The sequence below is a fragment of the Triticum dicoccoides genome, chromosome 2B (assembly GCF_002162155.2).
Source record: "Triticum dicoccoides isolate Atlit2015 ecotype Zavitan chromosome 2B, WEW_v2.0, whole genome shotgun sequence".
In the NCBI taxonomy this organism is placed as follows: domain Eukaryota; kingdom Viridiplantae; phylum Streptophyta; class Magnoliopsida; order Poales; family Poaceae; genus Triticum; species Triticum dicoccoides.
This window is the reverse complement of record NC_041383.1, coordinates 813462241-813478997: the sequence shown is the minus strand read 5'-3', so window position 1 is coordinate 813478997 and position 16757 is coordinate 813462241. Positions and strand designations below refer to the sequence as shown.

The window sequence follows — 16757 nt, the reverse complement described above, 5'->3', positions numbered from 1 at the left end:
CAAGATCACATTGAGTCCATTGGAAAGCCAATACTATTAAAAGGATATGAGGTGTTGCTTAATGGCTTGCTCAAAATGCTTAGTGATATTGCTCGAGAGCCCTCAACCACTTTCTCGTTCCAAATATGTCCAAAACCTAAAGTCAAACTCGGCCCCACTAATTCTTTCTATCCGGCGCCACCGAGTTCATATGACATAGCCACATCCAGAAACCATAAACAATTCGGTCACACCAATATGGATCTTGGTCCCACCGAGATGGCCTTGCTGACTCCCTGTGACTTGTTGCATTTATTTCTGTCTCACCGAGTTATGCAATCGGTCTCACCGAGATGGCTTGTCATTCGCTTTGTTGCTTATTACTTCATTTTGGTCCCATCGAGTTGATGCAATCAGTGTCACAGAGTTGATGTTTGCCCTAAGCCCTAGCACATCGGTCACACCGAGTTGTTCCAGTCGATCCCACCGAGATACCTAATGTTCACATTTTGAACTAATTGGTCAGACCAAGTTCATCTATTCGGTCTCACCGAGTTTGGTCAAATGTGTGTAATGATTGGATTTTGTGTGGAGGCTATATACACCCCTCCACACCCCTCTCCATTTGTGAGAGAGCCATCAGAACGTGCCTACACTTCCACCACACATTTTCTGAGAGAGAACCACCTACTCATGTGTTGAGATGAAGATATACCAATCCTACCACAAGAATCTTGATTTCTAGCCTTCCCCAAGTTGCTTTCCACTCAAATCATCTTTCCACCATAGCCAAATCCGTGAGAGAGAGTTGAGTATTGGGGAGACTATCATTTGAAGCACAAGAGCAAGGAGTTCATCATCAACACACCATCTATTTCCTTTTGGAGAGTGGTGTCTCCTAGATTGGTTAGGTGTTGCTTGGGAGCCTCTGTCAAGTTGTGGAATTGAACCAAGAAGTTTGTAAGGGCAAGTAGATTGCCTACTTCGTGAAGATCTACCCAAGTGAGGCAAGTCCTTCGTGGGCGATGGCCATGGTGGGATAGACAAGGTTGCTTGTTCGTGGACCCTTCATGGGTGGAGCCATCCGTGGACTCGCGCAACCATTACCCTTCATGGATTCAAGTTTCCATCAATGTGGATGTACAATAGCACCACCTATCGGAACCACGCCAACAATCTCCGTGTCTCCATTGCGTTTGCAAACTCCAACCCCATCACTTTACTTTCTTGCAACTTGCATGCTTTACCTTTCTGCTGCCTATATACTCTTGTCATTATTGCTTGAAATGTATTGTGAATGCTTTAGCTTGTGATAAAACTCAACCTTAACTTGAAGAACTTAAAAACTGCCAACTTTTCTTGTGTAGGGTTTAATCACCCACCCCCCCTCTAGACCCCTCTCCTCGGTCCTTTCAAGATGTGTTGTGTTAGACCTCTTCCAATGCAAAGGTGCTTACATGAGGTGCTAAGTGCATTAAATAGCTTAGAAACTCAACTTCCCAATGCTTAGGTGCTTAACTTGTTGTTGCTAAGCTCACTTTATTTAATGATTTAGCATCCAAACTCTTCCATGTATTGGTCACCTTCTTTCATTTAAGTGGTTTGTCTAGGTTCACGCACTTGGGATTGGTTCTTCCTAGGGTCACCAAAATGCTCTCTCTCTCCTTCTTAACGGTTGTGCCATATCATTTTTCGCTGATGTGGCATGTTTAGCACACTTTCACCATGGAGCAATGGGAAGGGCCTTACTAGCTAAGTTACTCCCACTATGACTAGCCTACTAGTTTCAACGTCCACTCTGAATCCAATGTGCCCAACCCAGCAGGGGTCATTAAGCGTCCTAGAGATGCCCATGGGCCATCCAACAAGGGTCTGGATTGCACCATATCATTGATCCGCGGCACCCTCCTTCTCTTCACCATGTCTTCTTCCTCTAAGACCGTCTCTACATATACTAGGAAGAGTTATTCATCCACGTGCGGGCTGCGTGCGTGACTTGGACTTGGGGCTTGGGTGAGGAGAGGAGAGGACGCAAGATGCACAACCAGACGGAGACTCCGAAGTTCCGTGTTGCAAGCCTAGGACGGTGCGTGAGCATGGAGATCTGGTCAAGGGTAGCACTGATAGTGTCAGTCGCTCTCTTAGCGTTCGCTCGAACTGAACCCGTGGCAGGAGGAGAGCTCCCATCCACCGACCGGAGAGCGGAGAGGAAGGGGCAAGCTTGTGGAGATGGATTGGAGGAAAGTAATGGAGTCTAGTCGTCGGCCGGATCAGAAATCATCATGCAGTAGGCGATAGGCCGGGGAGGTCCAAAGGCGGTGGCAATGATCCAGTGAATTCAAGAAGAAGATGTGAATTGGGTTGCAGTTTTTTCTTGGAAAAAAGAAAAATAGTAAATAAATTGCATTCATGCCGCTCTAGAGCAGCCGCTCCATTTTGCCGCAGGCCCAGAGCGGACGTAACCTCTCAATGCGTCAACATTGAAGCGGCTTGTCGGCCGAGGGCGCCGCCCATGCCACGTCCCCGGTGTCCGTGCCTCTTCAATGCCGGAGAGAAATTTACTAGACGGGATGGGACGGATATCTATTGCACCCATTCAATGCCCATCCTGTCTGTCGCCATTAAACAGGCTCGTCTGCAAAGGAACCAACTCCAATGTCCATGCATTGATGCACCCTGACGCTTGGCCTTACCGGAATTCACTATTTAAAGGCAGCCACACCAAGCTCACAACACACCAAAACACATCCGCTCCACATCTTTCTTTCGTGCACCACATCCACCCATGACCACGAGCGGGAACGCTTTGTGGGAGAGCCTCTCGATGGAGCAGAAGCATGAGGTGGTTGCCTCGCAGAGCCATCGTGCCAGGAGGATCTAGGTCGGCATGCCGGCCAGCTCCCCGATGTCTCCGATGACGACCCCATGATGGAGACGGGCTCCGAAGACGACTCAGCGCTAGAGCCCGCATTGGTGCATGCCAGCTTGACTATGGAGCAGGCGCGGGCGCACTTCACCGCCGCCATGGTGGAGGAGCAGCCCGCGTCATCGCCTATGTCGGCGTTTTGGTAGGATCAAGAGGAATAATTGTACAAGTCGTTCCTCCTCGAGCAGCACCGACTGGCGGGGGGCCAAGTCTACAGCGAGCGTGCGAGCGAGGAGGCCATGGAGGCCATAACTGCGGCGAACCCCAACTTCGTAGCCGCACAGCCGCTCACAACTCAGAGGCGGCGCAGGCGATCGAGGATGTGAATGCCGCCAGCTGCGCGTCTTACGCGCCGCCGCTGACCATTCGGGGGCGCATGTGGCAGGAGGACAGTGTCGATCCGCCCACATTCATCATTAATCTCACGTCCGCCGGCGGCGAACAGGTCGTGGACTCCGACGGGAAGAAGATCATGGGAGACGGCGGGGCCTTCTGTCCCAAGTGAGCCGGTCTGTCTCCCATGTTCTATTCTTCCTCGCGGAAGACCGCACCTTCACCTTGCAGGTCTTATCCCTGCCAGTTATGGAGACGTCAGACGGAGGACGTGGTCACTCAAAGGGAACAACAAGACTTGGGCGACGACGGCTACATCCTTTTTCTTAATGAAAAATGTCTAAAATGTAATGAATGTGATCTGATTTGTATGAAAGTATCCTATTTTGCATGTAATTCATCAGAATTATATAATTCTGGCTTGAAATGTATGTAGATAGCTTTGGGTATTTGGTTCTCGTGTCAATATCAGTGGACGGTTTTTCGGCCATGAACGGATGCGGTGCCCGGTTTGCATGCATAGATGCCCTAAGTCTATATTTCTACTATTAAAGGGAATAGGTATTCTTGGTTTGGTTTAGTCCTTTTTGTTTGGTTTGAGAGCACACTAAAATTTCGTAATGTTGGCTCGTACACAGGCTAAACGATCTGTGTCAGGTACTTGTACGTTGCTAGGCCTTTTATGGGCTTTCATAGAGATGGCAAATAATTGGGTCAAAATAAATCGAACATTATTGGAATTGATCACATGACCTCCTGCCTGGATCTTCGAATGTAACAACCAACGACCTATGCGTCATTCACATTTACTAATCCCAACTCGCTCTAAATATACGAGTGGCAGCTCTCGTGTTTACGGCAAGCTAATTAAGCGAATGAGCTAATTAAAGGAAGGATTGTAGGCTTAAATAGAATATTTAAACGGATGTGACTAACTAAAGAAAGGATTATAGGTAAACCGGTGAAATAATTAAAAGAAATATTGTAGTCTTAATAAATAGAATATTCAAATAGTTGAGGCTAATTAAAGGAAGGACTTGTGGTAAAAAGGTAGGATAATTAAAAGGAGGGGTCTATAGGCTAAAATGTGTTGGGCTACTAAATTAGAAAAAGAAAGTTTTGATTCCCGACTAAAACGGGTGAGGACGTTATGGTAATTATAGTAATTATAGAAAGAATTATATTAAATGAAATCATTAGAAGATTATGCCCGGCAAAGAAAACATAACATGGCCAAATTGCATCATATTTTTTATGTTCATTTTGTAGAATAGTGAATCGGATGTTGTGAAACATTATGCTTGTACAAAACATTAATTTTTTCCGTTGAAACGCACGGTCATATGTGCTAATGGGTTTAAACGGGTTTATAGGGGCCGTCATCACTACTGTACTACCGTCATCGTTCGTATCGGGGCTGATTTATTTTTGACACTGTTAATTAACATAACAGGAAAAACAAGTGTAGCACACGCGCAGAAGAAAAGAGTGAACGGCGGCGACCGACTCCGGCGCGGTGGATCACCACCACCACCACCACCCGTTGACTCCGGCGATGCCGCCCCTTTTCCTCCTCCTCCTCCCCGTCCTCCTCCTCGCGCCTCCCCCCTTCACGCAGGCCGCCGCCGCCGCTGCCGAGGACATCTGCATCGTCGGCAGCGGCATCTCGGGCGCCTCCACGGCCTTCTTCCTCACCAACTACACCGCCCCCGACCCGGCCCCGCAGCTCCGCGTCTTCGAGCGCCGCGACAGGGTCGGCGGCCGCCTCGCCACCGTCACCGTCGCCGGCGAGGTCTTCGAGGCCGGCGGCTCCGTCATCCACCCGCGCAACCTCCACGTGCGCCGCTTCGCCGACCTACTCGGCCTCGCCGCCAAGACCGGCGGCGACGACGACGAGGACTGGCTCGGGATCTGGGACGGCGCCCGCTTCGTCTTCAAGACTCTCCGCCCGCCCCCGCCGGGGAGCTCCTGGCTCCGCCGCAAGCTCCACGGCCTCGCCAACTCGCTCCTGCTGCTCAGGCGATATGGTCTCTCTCTGCTCAGGATGGACAGCTTCGTGCAGGTTCATTCACCCTCTTCCTACTACTACTCCATTAGTGATTATCTGTTCTGTTCTAGCAAAAACTTCACCTTCGCAAATTAGATTATCGGCCTTCTGTTCTGGGAATTTGTGGTGCAGGTTCAGTTAAACTTGATTACTGTGTCCCTTTGAGATCTCAGCAAACAATTCTAGTTTGCCTTGTAGTTTTAGTGTTATCTTTATGTGGACATGATTGGTCCTTTACCTTATAAGTTAGCTCTGCTTTTCATTTTACCTCTTTCTCAGTCGAGATGAAATGGTGAGCATGTTCTGTAGATTTCAGTAATCATATGGTGAAGTGCATTGAATTAATACTCGCACACTGCTATGCAGGAAATGTTGCAAAAGTTTATGCTTTACTACAACGGATTCGAGTCCCGGCCTGTGTTCGACAACGTTGAGGAGATGCTCAAATGGTCAGGCCTGTATGGGCTCACTCGCAGGACCCTAGAGGACGAGCTCATTGATGCCGGGCTGAATACTCAAACCATATCAGAGCTTGTCACTGTATGTTTCATTTATTTTTAGTTTTTTTCCTTCTTTCATCTAAACTGATAACTCACAGTTTTCTATGTTAGCAATATTTCTGAGCTATTCTAAATAATAAGCCTCTCTGCATTGCACTTTGCAGGGGTAAGACTAGGTTCCTATAATCCCTCCCCAGACCCCGCCTTGTGTGGGAGCTTCTATGCACTGGGTCTGTCCTTTCAATGTTCCAATACTTGCGTATACTGGAATATATGTTAACCCACATTTCAGTGATATCCACCTTCCACTTTTTTTTCTGTATATCTGTTTGGCTTCAAGACTAGGACTAATGAAGAATTAATATATGTTAACCGGCATTTCAGTTAATAACCACCTTTCCACTTTCATCCTGTATATCTATTTGGTTTCAAGACTATTATTATCTTCAGAAGACCTTACTAGCAAAACATATTGTAAATGGTATATTGGTCAGGACTAATTTGCTGATATGTGGCTGGAAGATCTAGCATATACCATTACAGTTGGAAAATCTTAATTCAGTAGCTTCTGAAAAAACCTCAGTCTCCTGCTGATAACTATGTTCCTGATGTTATGCCCCCTTGTCGGCCCCGGACAGGTAATAACAAGGATCAACTATGGACAAAGCACGAGCATAAGTGGTCTAGCCGGCGCTGTGTCTTTAGCTGGCTCCGAGTCTGGACTGTGGTCTATCAAAGGAGGCAACTGGCAGCTAGCTGCTGGGTTGCTCAAGGCTGCTAACGCCACTCTGCATCTCCAAGAAGGCATAGAGTCAATCTCTGATGCAGGGGATTACTATGTTCTGAAATCGAATAAAGGTCATGAGTACAACTGCACGGTGACGGTTGTTGCAACGCCCCTCGATGAGGTGAACATTACATTTATCCCTCCGATCTCTATTCCACCAAGGAAGATGCAGCATACCCATACAACCTTTGTCAGAGGCCTCTTGGACCCTGTAAGTGTTGTTTGCACTTTGTTCCTTCCTGTAGCATGTTGTTTTGAAGCACTAAACTTGTCTAGTCTTGGTTGGTTACTACGAGAAAGAAAACCTCTTACCTTGTGCTATCTGTTATGTTTTGATGTAGAAATTCTTTGGTCTGAGCTCAGTGTCCGACATTCCAGAGCTGATAGGAACCATGGAGCTCCCTGATATCCCCTTCTCGTGCATCTCAGTTCGGAAGAAGCATGGCGAACATGACATGACTTACAAAATTTTCTCACGTGCGAAGCTGGAGGATGCTTTGCTGGATCGGATCTTCAGGTAAGAGCTTGGATATAAACAAATTTTCCTTGTAGTGGTTAAAGTAGCCATGGCTAGGCTATTTTGGTGCCAGCATGATATCTTCTTCATTTAAGAGCTGTTATCTTTTTTATGGAAAAAAAGAGTTGTTATCTTACATGTGGCAATGCACAATGCACAACAGCACAAGGAAGGAGACCATCCGGATAGACTGGCCCGCCTACCCCCACTACCAGGCCCCGGAGGATTTCGCGCCGATCATACTGGACGGCAGGCACCTGTACTACGTGAACACCTTCGAGAGCGCCGCGAGTGCCATGGAGACGGGCGCCGTCGCGGCGGAGAACGTGGCGAGGCTCGTCATCTCGAGGCTGCCTCTCGGGCTACGAGCTGGGCTCTCGACGGCAGCGGCACCTGAGCCTCATATCGAGTCGTTTCCCAGTGAGGAGGAAGTTTCCCGGCGTGTGGACCTGTGAGTGAATGTGGAAGATGCATACTAGTTTTGATGCCTGGGATCACTGCAGTTTTCTTTCAGTGCCAGTTGTTTCCTCATGTTTCAGTAACACTAGACAGCAATTGGGTTCTGGATGTGGATGAATGCTACTGTGTATTAGACCCAAGGAATGTATACAGAAATGAAAGTGGGTGTGTTCTTTTTTTAGCCTTGGACCCTATTTTTGTAACCCTACGGCGTGAATGATTTTGTTTCAAATCTTCATAAACTGTATATTTTTGTCTGCTCGGTCCTCCCTTGCATTATGCTTGCCTGGCTTGGATCTGCCGCGGATGACTAGTTAGCTAACCAAACAAAGAAATGGGGAATGCTTTGATTGATTTTGCTCAGGTCATCTACATGTTCTGGAAGCCGTCTGTCGGCGACATGGTCTTCTTCATGGTGCCCACGGCCCTGCGGGTACGCAGCTCTGCTTTTCCTCTCCTCCCCTTCCATTCATCTTTTACTTCACAATCTGGTGGTACATTTCACTGTTGTACTGCTAGGTACTGGCATTTGTTCATTCTTCCATACATTCATCCTGCTGATTGATGCATACATGCATTCTCATGTGATAAAAGTTGTATGAAATCAGGGACACCTATTTTGTGGCGGAGGGGGTATTATAACTGATTGCTCATGTCGAGATTATCTTAGATCGAATGTTTCAACCCTCGACGAAAATCTAGCGACAGTCGATCATATTATAGATATTGCTCATGTATTATAACTGATAGCTGATAGTCCATGCATTTGGCTGCATTCCCGTTGTTTTTCCTGGAAATTGGTTGGGAACTACCAGTACTAAACATTGCGATGCTTGTGGTGACAGGGGGCCTCTTCCTATCCGCAACATTGTTGGGACTTGGGAGATGCATGCTCTCCTCCCTCCAATGGCCAAGGCGAAGAGCTTCGATGACCACCAGAGTTGCCCAACGCTCCATATGATGCTATCGAGCTATGGTGAACTTCGAGCCCTTAATATGTACTGTAATTCTGTGAGACCTTCCTCTCCAATTTGACGTAGCGCTGTGTGTAGTGACATAGTCCTGGGGAGAACTGAATGCTGACTTTGTAGCTGTTGTCACTCACCCCTGGACTGTCAGGTGTTGAGCCTACTTGTTGGTTGAACATGCAAAATGTACCTAAAGGTTAGCCCTAGCTGTCAGACCTTATTATCGGTAATGTTCGCATAATTTCTTAGCAATTAGTTTAGGACCCTAATATCTGGGACACGTCAGCTGGGGGCTACCCTTCAACGAACATTTGTTTGTTCATGAAGGTGCCCTCCAGCGAACGTTTCAGGCCATTCGCTCTAGGGAGGGCAAGAGCGAACCCCCCCATTGGCCCAGTTTACTACTTTTTTTTTATAAAAATAAGCATGACAAAAAATACATATTTTTCTCATAAAAATGAGAGAAACATAAAAATGTATATTTTCCATGGTATGAAAATATGAAAAGTACTTTATAAGAAAGCCTTGCTAATTTATAAATTTACAAAAATGGTATGATCAAGATAAAAATGTCAATAAAAATAAAAATCTTAAAACTGCCTTGTAAGTGAAAAAAAAGTTTTCATGCCAATAAAAATAAAATTGACACCCTGTAAAATAATAAAACTTCCATTTTGTTAATAATAAAAATGCCATGCCAATAATAATAAAAATCTCAGGCTCTCAATAATAAAACTGCCATCCTGTTAATCTTAAAACTGACATCCCCCTAATAATAAAATTGCCATATTATTAATAAATAAAAAGGCCATGCTCTTACTCATAATTTTTTCATCCTCTTAAAAATGAATATATCATATTATTTTATTATTAAAATGTCATGCTTTAGTAATTAAATTGACATCCTCTTAATAATAAAATTCCGTATTATTAATTATTGAAATGCCATGCGCTTAGTAATTAAAATTGCCATGTAAGAAAGCAAAATAGCAATTCCGAAATTGCCTTGAATAAGTGATAAAATTTCCCAGAAGCTTGCCATGTAAGGCATTACAAAAAAAGACCTAGAAATTGCCATGCTACATATAATAAAAATGCACATGCAAGTTTCAATAAATTCCCCTCTATAAAATAGGGAATTTTTTGCTCTTTCAAAAATGGGAAAAATTCTGGATTTTCGGATTTTTTGAAGGAAAAATGAATAATTTACAAGAATTTAGCTTCAAATGCATATAAACAAGTTCAGTACATGTAATTCACAAAACCTGCTTCAGCCCAACTGGTGGAGCCTACGGGTCTCCCATAGGAGGTCTGGAGTTTGAGTTCCCTGATCTCACACCTTGCACAAATTTTTTGGGAGAAAAAAAAGTGAGCGTTCGCTAGGGAACGCTTTGCAGCGAACGACTTCAGCTAATCTGGGCGTTCTACCTTCAAAGATGAAGGAACAGCCTTTGATATCTCTAGCAGTCTCTACTATCTCCTTGATGATGCTTGCATACATTCCTCCAATTTGATTCTGAATATCCTTGATCACACCCTGGCAGTCAGAAGCTATAATCACTTGTGAGAGTGCTAGATCGGAAGCAAGAGCAAGAGCCTCCCGGCACGCTAGAGCTTCTAGCGTGGCCGGGTTTATAATTCCATGAATTCTGATGACAGAGGAGCCCAAATAAACTCCCGCCGCATCTCTGTATATCGCACTAACGGAACCTTCATTCTGATTTCTAGCAACAGCCCCATCCACTCGTATTTTGACACAACCAGGAGGTGGAGGGATCCAGCGTGGAATAACCGGATCCTGGTTAGGAACTGATGTTGTATTCACCTGCTTGGGCTTGCATTCCTCTAGCTCCCGGATGTATTTCATAATGAAATTATGTGTTGAAAGTGAGCTTTGGAAGATATCTTCATGCAGGGCTTGTCTCCTTGAGTACCAAAGTGCCTAAAGAGTAACTGCCACTTGTATAAACTCAATCGTGGATAGCATATCCAACAAAGCAAACAACCACCTTTTGGCATCAGGTTCCCGTGTGTTGTTCAATGCTTCCACCAGGTTCGGATCCTGTAGGGCCCAAACACATCGCGCAACGTTGCAATGCAGCAGTGAGTGTTGCCAGGAGTCTTCGGAGCCGCACAACCCGCATCTTGTGCTAGTCGACATGTTCCGGTGGGGGCGTACATCCGCCGTAGGAATAGACTGGTGAGCAAGTCTCCATAGGAAGATTCTAACCTTTGATGGGACTTTGACCCTCCAGAGTTTACTCCATAGCTTCGATTCCCGGTCAGTGTTTGAATTATCTGGCCGTCCTTCTAGCCACGCCTCTCGCCGCATTTTTGTCTCAATGAGCATACGGTAGGCAGACCTGACGGTGAAGACTCCGTTCTTTTCATGAACCCAAGACCAGAAATCATCGATATGCCTTGTACACAGAGGTATTGCCATGATGGCTTCCGCATCTGTTTGTATGAAGAGCTGAGCTATTACATCTCTGTTCCATTCTGCACCCGGTAAGATCAGATCACTCACCAGCTGAGGCGGATTAGTGCTTCTGCACATAATTGGTCTCATATTTGCTGGTCTTGGGATCCAGCAATGATCCCAAATATTAGTTGATTGGCCATCCCCTATGCGACGTATCATGCCCTGCTTTAGAACATCTCTGCCCTCAAGTAGCGACCTCCATATTTGTGATGGTGCCGAACCTAGTTCTGCTCCCAAGAAATCAGTGTCTTGATGGTATTTTGCCCTGAGTACACATGACCTTAAGGCCTCTGGATCCATCAAAATCATGTACGCCTGTCTTACAAGCAAAGCTAGATTAAAAAGCTCAACGTCTCTAAAACCCAATCCTCCACAGCTTTTCGGCCTGGTCATCGTGCTCCATGATACCCAACTGGGTTTTCTCTATCCTTCTTTGCTGCCCCACCAAAACTTCCGGATCAACGAGTTCAAATGTTCACTGAGACCGCGAGGAAGCTTAAAACACGACATTGAAAAGACAGGGACAGCTTGGGCTACCTATTTTATCAATACTTCCTTTCCCCCGGCCGAGAGGAGTTTTTCCATCCATCCCTTTATCTTGGCCCATACCCTGTCTTTTAAAAATTTAAAAGCTCCATTCTTACTTGTTCCAACATCCGAGGGCATACCCAAGTATCTCTCTGTTAGAGATTCTTTATCAATGTTCAGTGCCTCCTTAACCTCCTCTCTGACAGAATTGGGACACCCCTTGCTGAAAAACACAGAAGACTTGGCCAAATTTATCCTCTGACCCGAAGCATTGCAATAGCTCTCCATCACCAAAGACAACTGATTTGCTCCATTAGCACTAGCTTTCACAAACAGCAGGCCATCATCCGCAAAAAGCAAGTGGCTAACCGGCGGAGCCGAAGGAGCCACTCGGATTCCAGTCAGTTGGGATGATTCATCTTGGGTTTTTAAGAGGCACGAAAGGCCCTCCGCTACAAGCAAAAATAGGTATGGAGAAATAGGGTCTCCCTGACGGATCCCTCTTGAAGGAGTGATCATCAAGTTTTGATCCATTAAACAGGACAGAAAATTTCACTGAAGTTACCAATCTCATAATAGTGTTGACCCAAGAGGAAGCAAAACCCATCTTGGTCATAATCGCCCAAAGATATTCTCATTCGACACGATCATATGCCTTCATCATATCCAATTTAACTGAACAGGATCTGTTTCGCTGTGCTTTGTTCCTCTTCATGAAGTGCAGACATTCATAAGCAGTTATTATATTATCTGTAATCAAACGGCCTGGGACAAAAGCAGACTGGTCTTTAGATATGATCTCCGACAGGATTTGCTTCAATCTATTTGCCAACACCTTTGAAGCAATCTTATAGAGCACATTACACAATCTTATGGGTCTGGGTTTTGGGCGCCATGTGTGGCTACTAAACCCACCAGATCTTCCATGTATCCCTTTGAACATTATTGAGTAATAATAAAGTGTGTTTGGACTAAAAAAAAAAAGCTAATCTGGGCGTTCGCCTGGGTTGGCCTCCGGTGAGCGTTCGCTAGATTTCATTTCCGTTAATTAATAGGACATTTTTCTCCATTATACGAGATGTTAATCTCCTTTTTATATACTAGAACAATGCATGTGCGTTGCAACGGGATATAAATATTGTAGTACGTTAGCTTGTGATTAACCTGTCAATAATAATGCGGTTGTGTAAATAATGTTCTTCAAATTCTGACAGTGAATTGCCTTATATTTTGATTAGAAGTTCGGTAAGTAAATTAAAGTGAAACTGGTTCAGAAGGTAAATAAATTAAGATGATTGATTATCATATACATGAAAGGTTGGACGAAGGAGTGATGAGAAGAAAGGTGAAATAAAAACCTTAGGTTCTCTTTCTAAGTACTAGTAGAGAAAATGGAGTTAAATCTTGACCTCCATATAATTTTAGAGCCATGGAACCATTAGCTGCTAGAGATTACATTTAAAGCTAATCCATTGTATATAATATAAGTGCTTCCCATATAATAATATGTAGGTAATGCCTTGTGTGATTCATGTTGGATGTCATGGATGATGTACACACAAAATGTAATCAGTCCCTTTACTCATCACGAGCACCATGATTTACAACCGAAATTACAGCAAGATCTATATGGAACACATGCAAGATTAGGTTCAAGCTTTGGCGGTAGATGCAGAGAAGCAAGCAGAGTAGTGCGAGGAGGAAGACAGCAATGCGGACCGTGCGGCTGCCCTGAGCGTGAGGCTGCAGCGGACCCGGAGCACGGCGTAGCCGAGCGCCCGGTAGAAGGCGACGAAGCCGACCATGACGGCCACGTTCCTCCACCGGCACTCCTCCCCGATCCCCTCCCGCCGGAGCACCTCGTCGCCGGTCGCCACGCACACCCCCATCGCCCTCGCCGCGCACCGGCCCCCGAACTCGTTCAGCAGCAGCGCCTCGAACGGCCACTTGAAGAGCGACAGGTAGTGCATCGGCACCCAGTACGCCGGCATCGCCGACCGCCGGATGAAGTAGCCGGAGAAGAGGAAGAAGGAGCCCATCACGCCCTGCACCGCCGCGTTCCCCACCACGAAGTCCGGCGCCGCCGCCGCGAAGCACGCCACCACCGAGTTGGCCGTGTAGAGGACCAGCCAGATGAGAAGGAGGAAGTAGAAGAAGGCCGGTGCTGTGCGGCGCAGCCCCGTCAGCCAGTACGCCGGCGCCGCGAACACCGCCGCCAGCGCCAGCTGGAACGGCAGGAACACCAGCGCGTTCGCCACGGCGTAGGCGGACACCCGGTAGGCGCCGGACGAGGTCTCCTTGGCCAGGATCTCCCGCTCCTGCAAGAACACCGGCAGCGCCTCCGTCGTGGAGGAGAGCAGGAAGGTGAGGAGGAAGGCGAAGAGGCCCACCCGCTCCGCCGCCTTGTCTTCGGCGAGGTCGTAGAAGATGGAGCCGAGCGCGAGGCCGGCGACGAGCATGCACACGGTGCGGCACGCGAAGAGCTGCCGCGTCCGCGCCACGTTCTTGAAGAAGCGCTGCGACAGCACCGCCACCTCGCGCGGCCACGAGTTGGCGTACCGGTGTTGCCCATTGCTTCCTCCGGCGGTGAGCATGCCTGCTGCAGAGTCGTCGTCGGCCTGGGCCTTGAGCTTGTGCTGCTGGAAGAGCTGCTGCAGCGTGCAGCGGCGGTCGCGCTGCTGCTGCTGGAGGTGCAGGTGGAGGCGCAGCTCGTCCACGGAGTCGATGGCGAACTCGACGGCGTCCACGTGCGGGGGGAGGCGGAGGCCGGCGCCGGTGAGCAGCGAGTGGAGCGCGTCGACGGAGCCGTGGTGGAGCACGGAGCCGGCGGCGAGCAGGAGCACGGCGTCGAACATCTTGACGATGCGCGCGCCGGGCTGGTGGATGCTGAGCACCACGGTGCGCCCTCGCGACTCGGCCATGGCCCGGAGCGCGCCGACGATCTGGAGCGCGGACGCGCTGTCGAGGCCGGAGGTGGGCTCGTCGAGCACCAGCACGGCGGGGTCGCGCACGGCCTCCACGCCAATGGACACGCGGCGCCGCTCGCCGCCGGAGAGGTCCTTGACCCTGGCGTCGGCGACGCGGGCCAGCGCGAGGTCGTCGACGAGCGCGTCAACCGCGGCGGGGTCGTACGCGTCCGGGCCGAGGCGGAGGCGCGCGCTGAAGTGGAGCGTCTCGCGAACGGTGAGCAGCGGGAAGAGGACGTCGCGCTGGGTGACGTAGCCGCAGAGGCGGCGCAGGGCGGCGGCGTCGACAGGGGAGCCATTGACGCGGAGGTCAGCAGGATTGGACGAGCTGGGCTCAAGGCGGCCGGAGAGGATCTCGAGCAGCGTGGACTTGCCGGCGCCGCTGGGGCCGACGATGGCGAGCAGCTCGCCGGGGCGGGCGCGGCAGCCGACGTTGCGGAGCACGAGGCGGCACCTGCTGCTTCTCCTCACCGGCGGAGGCGCAGGCGCAGCGGGGTCGCCGGCGGCGTCGAGGAGGAGGTCGTCGGGCCTGCTCCATATCTTGAGCGGGTGAGGCCGGGCGGAGACGGTGATGTGGTAGTTGATGCCCGCGGCCTCCACTTCGCACCTGGCGCTTTCTACTCCCCCGCCGCCGCTCTTCATGGATTCGCTCGCCAGCTCGTCGTCTTCCTGGATGGTCGCTAGTAAAGGTGGTGCTTCACCTGCCGGATGCATGGAAGACGATGAGCTTCGTGGTCGCTAGCTTTATCGTTTGTGCTGGCGTGAGCTCAGTGAAGCTTGGATGATTGGGCGTGGCTGAGCTTAGTTTGGCTTGCTCGGTGGGTGTACATGCACGGCCATGGGAGTGTGAGCTTGGAGTGGAGTGGCACATGATGTACGTGCTGGTCTTCTTGGAAGGTGGCGGGCAGCCAGGGCTGACGATTTGACCACTATACCCCTCTACTGAATTCTCCGAGCTTCTTTTCCCAAATGAGTGTATACCCTCGCACGTTCTTTTACGGGAGTACCTAGAACTCATCTAGATGAGATATAATTTGGTCTCATTCACTTTGAAAATAAGAATAGATATAACTCATGTCAGCATACACACATCTTATAGCATCACATTTAATGGCTATAAAAGGTGAATGAGGTCAAATTATATCGTATCTAAATGAGTTCTGCCACAACTGTTCTTTTATAGACCGTTCATTGTATATTTTGATATCTGGTCGATTTTATTGGCTCAAAATCAAGCAACAAGAAGATATATAACATAAATTTCCCTTTTTTGATATCTCTCTACGCGAGGGCACCCCAAGCGCTAGGGTTTCTCATGCCTCATGTTGGTGCCGCCGCCGGTCTACCTCGTCTTCCGTGGTCTTAGGGCCATGGAAGCGTCGTGGATCCCGGACCTTGCCGATGGGAGGTCTCCGTTTTAAGATGGTTTTTGGAGTTTTGTTAGGGTTTGTGTCTTGATCAGAGAGGCGAGGCGACGGCGGCTTTTTGAAGATGGAATAAGGCTCTCCCCACCTAGTCCCCATTTCGGAGGTGTCTCTAGCATCATAGGAGGGCGTGTAGAGCTTTATCTCCGGCGAATCTCGCAGGATTCGGTCGGCGTTTGTCTTTGATGGGTCCGACTTTGTTCATCTATATTCATGTGTCTACATGTTGGATCCTTCTGATCTACGCATCTCTTCAGCAACGACGGTAGTTGTCCTGGTGCGCTGGTCCCATGCGGCCTTTAGCACGATGACTTCTCAATTGTCTACTACGACAAGGTTTGCCCGGCTCCGATGAGGGAGGGATGATGATGGCGGCGTGCCTTTGGCTCCCTGCCGTGCTCGTAATCATCACTATGTGGTTTAAGGACCTGGATGTATTTTTACTTCCGTGTTCTTTATACTACCTTGACAATTAATGAACATTCCTGGTCCTGTTTAGTAATAATGCACACAACCAACATCAACTCACACACGGGAAAACTCACCGACAACTAGAAGGTCATATATATAAGACCAAAGCTATGCGCAAGCGAGGAAGAAAAAATGCAAAGCTAGCGTTCAGATCTGTGATCTCTGTTCAATGTGTTAGAGATTATTCATGCATTCATTTAAGTGATATTCTCAAACAAAAAAGAAATTCCCAAGAAGACGGCATGATCGATCACCCTGCTTAACCGTTGGAATTTTTAGAAGCATCGCAACAATGTGACTTACCATGAGAACGCCTACATTTGACTGGTTCGGCTAATTACCCTTGCTTATAGTATCCACTTTCTTCTCC

At 48.2% G+C, this 16757-nt stretch overlaps 2 protein-coding genes across 2 annotated transcripts; one reads left to right on the top strand and one right to left on the bottom strand.

Annotated features, from left to right (window-relative positions):
* Positions 1-4689: 4689 nt before the first annotated feature.
* LOC119366537 (farnesylcysteine lyase-like) lies at positions 4690-7810 on the top strand. The gene is made up of 5 exons (XM_037632289.1): positions 4690-5300; positions 5652-5825; positions 6424-6783; positions 6914-7089; positions 7253-7810. The coding sequence occupies exons 1-5, from the start codon at positions 4794-4796 to the stop codon at positions 7542-7544; spliced, it is 1509 nt and encodes a 502-aa protein (XP_037488186.1). The 5' UTR covers positions 4690-4793; the 3' UTR covers positions 7545-7810.
* Positions 7811-13028: 5218 nt separating this feature from the next.
* LOC119366536 (ABC transporter G family member 5-like) lies at positions 13029-15349 on the bottom strand. The gene has a single exon (XM_037632288.1). The coding sequence runs from the start codon at positions 15204-15206 to the stop codon at positions 13179-13181; it is 2028 nt and encodes a 675-aa protein (XP_037488185.1). The 5' UTR covers positions 15207-15349; the 3' UTR covers positions 13029-13178.
* Positions 15350-16757: the final 1408 nt, after the last annotated feature.

Excerpts from the sequence above, each read along its gene's own strand:
- LOC119366537 (XM_037632289.1), top strand. The coding sequence starts at position 4,794 with ATGCCGCCCCTTTTCCTCCTCCTCCTCCCCGTCCTCCTCCTCGCGCCT. Across the intron at positions 5,301-5,651 it reads GGATGGACAGCTTCGTGCAG|GAAATGTTGCAAAAGTTTAT; the intron begins GTTCATTCACCC and ends ACTGCTATGCAG. Across the intron at positions 5,826-6,423 it reads CCATATCAGAGCTTGTCACT|GTAATAACAAGGATCAACTA; the intron begins GTATGTTTCATT and ends GGCCCCGGACAG.
- LOC119366536 (XM_037632288.1), bottom strand. The coding sequence starts at position 15,206 with ATGCATCCGGCAGGTGAAGCACCACCTTTACTAGCGACCATCCAGGAA.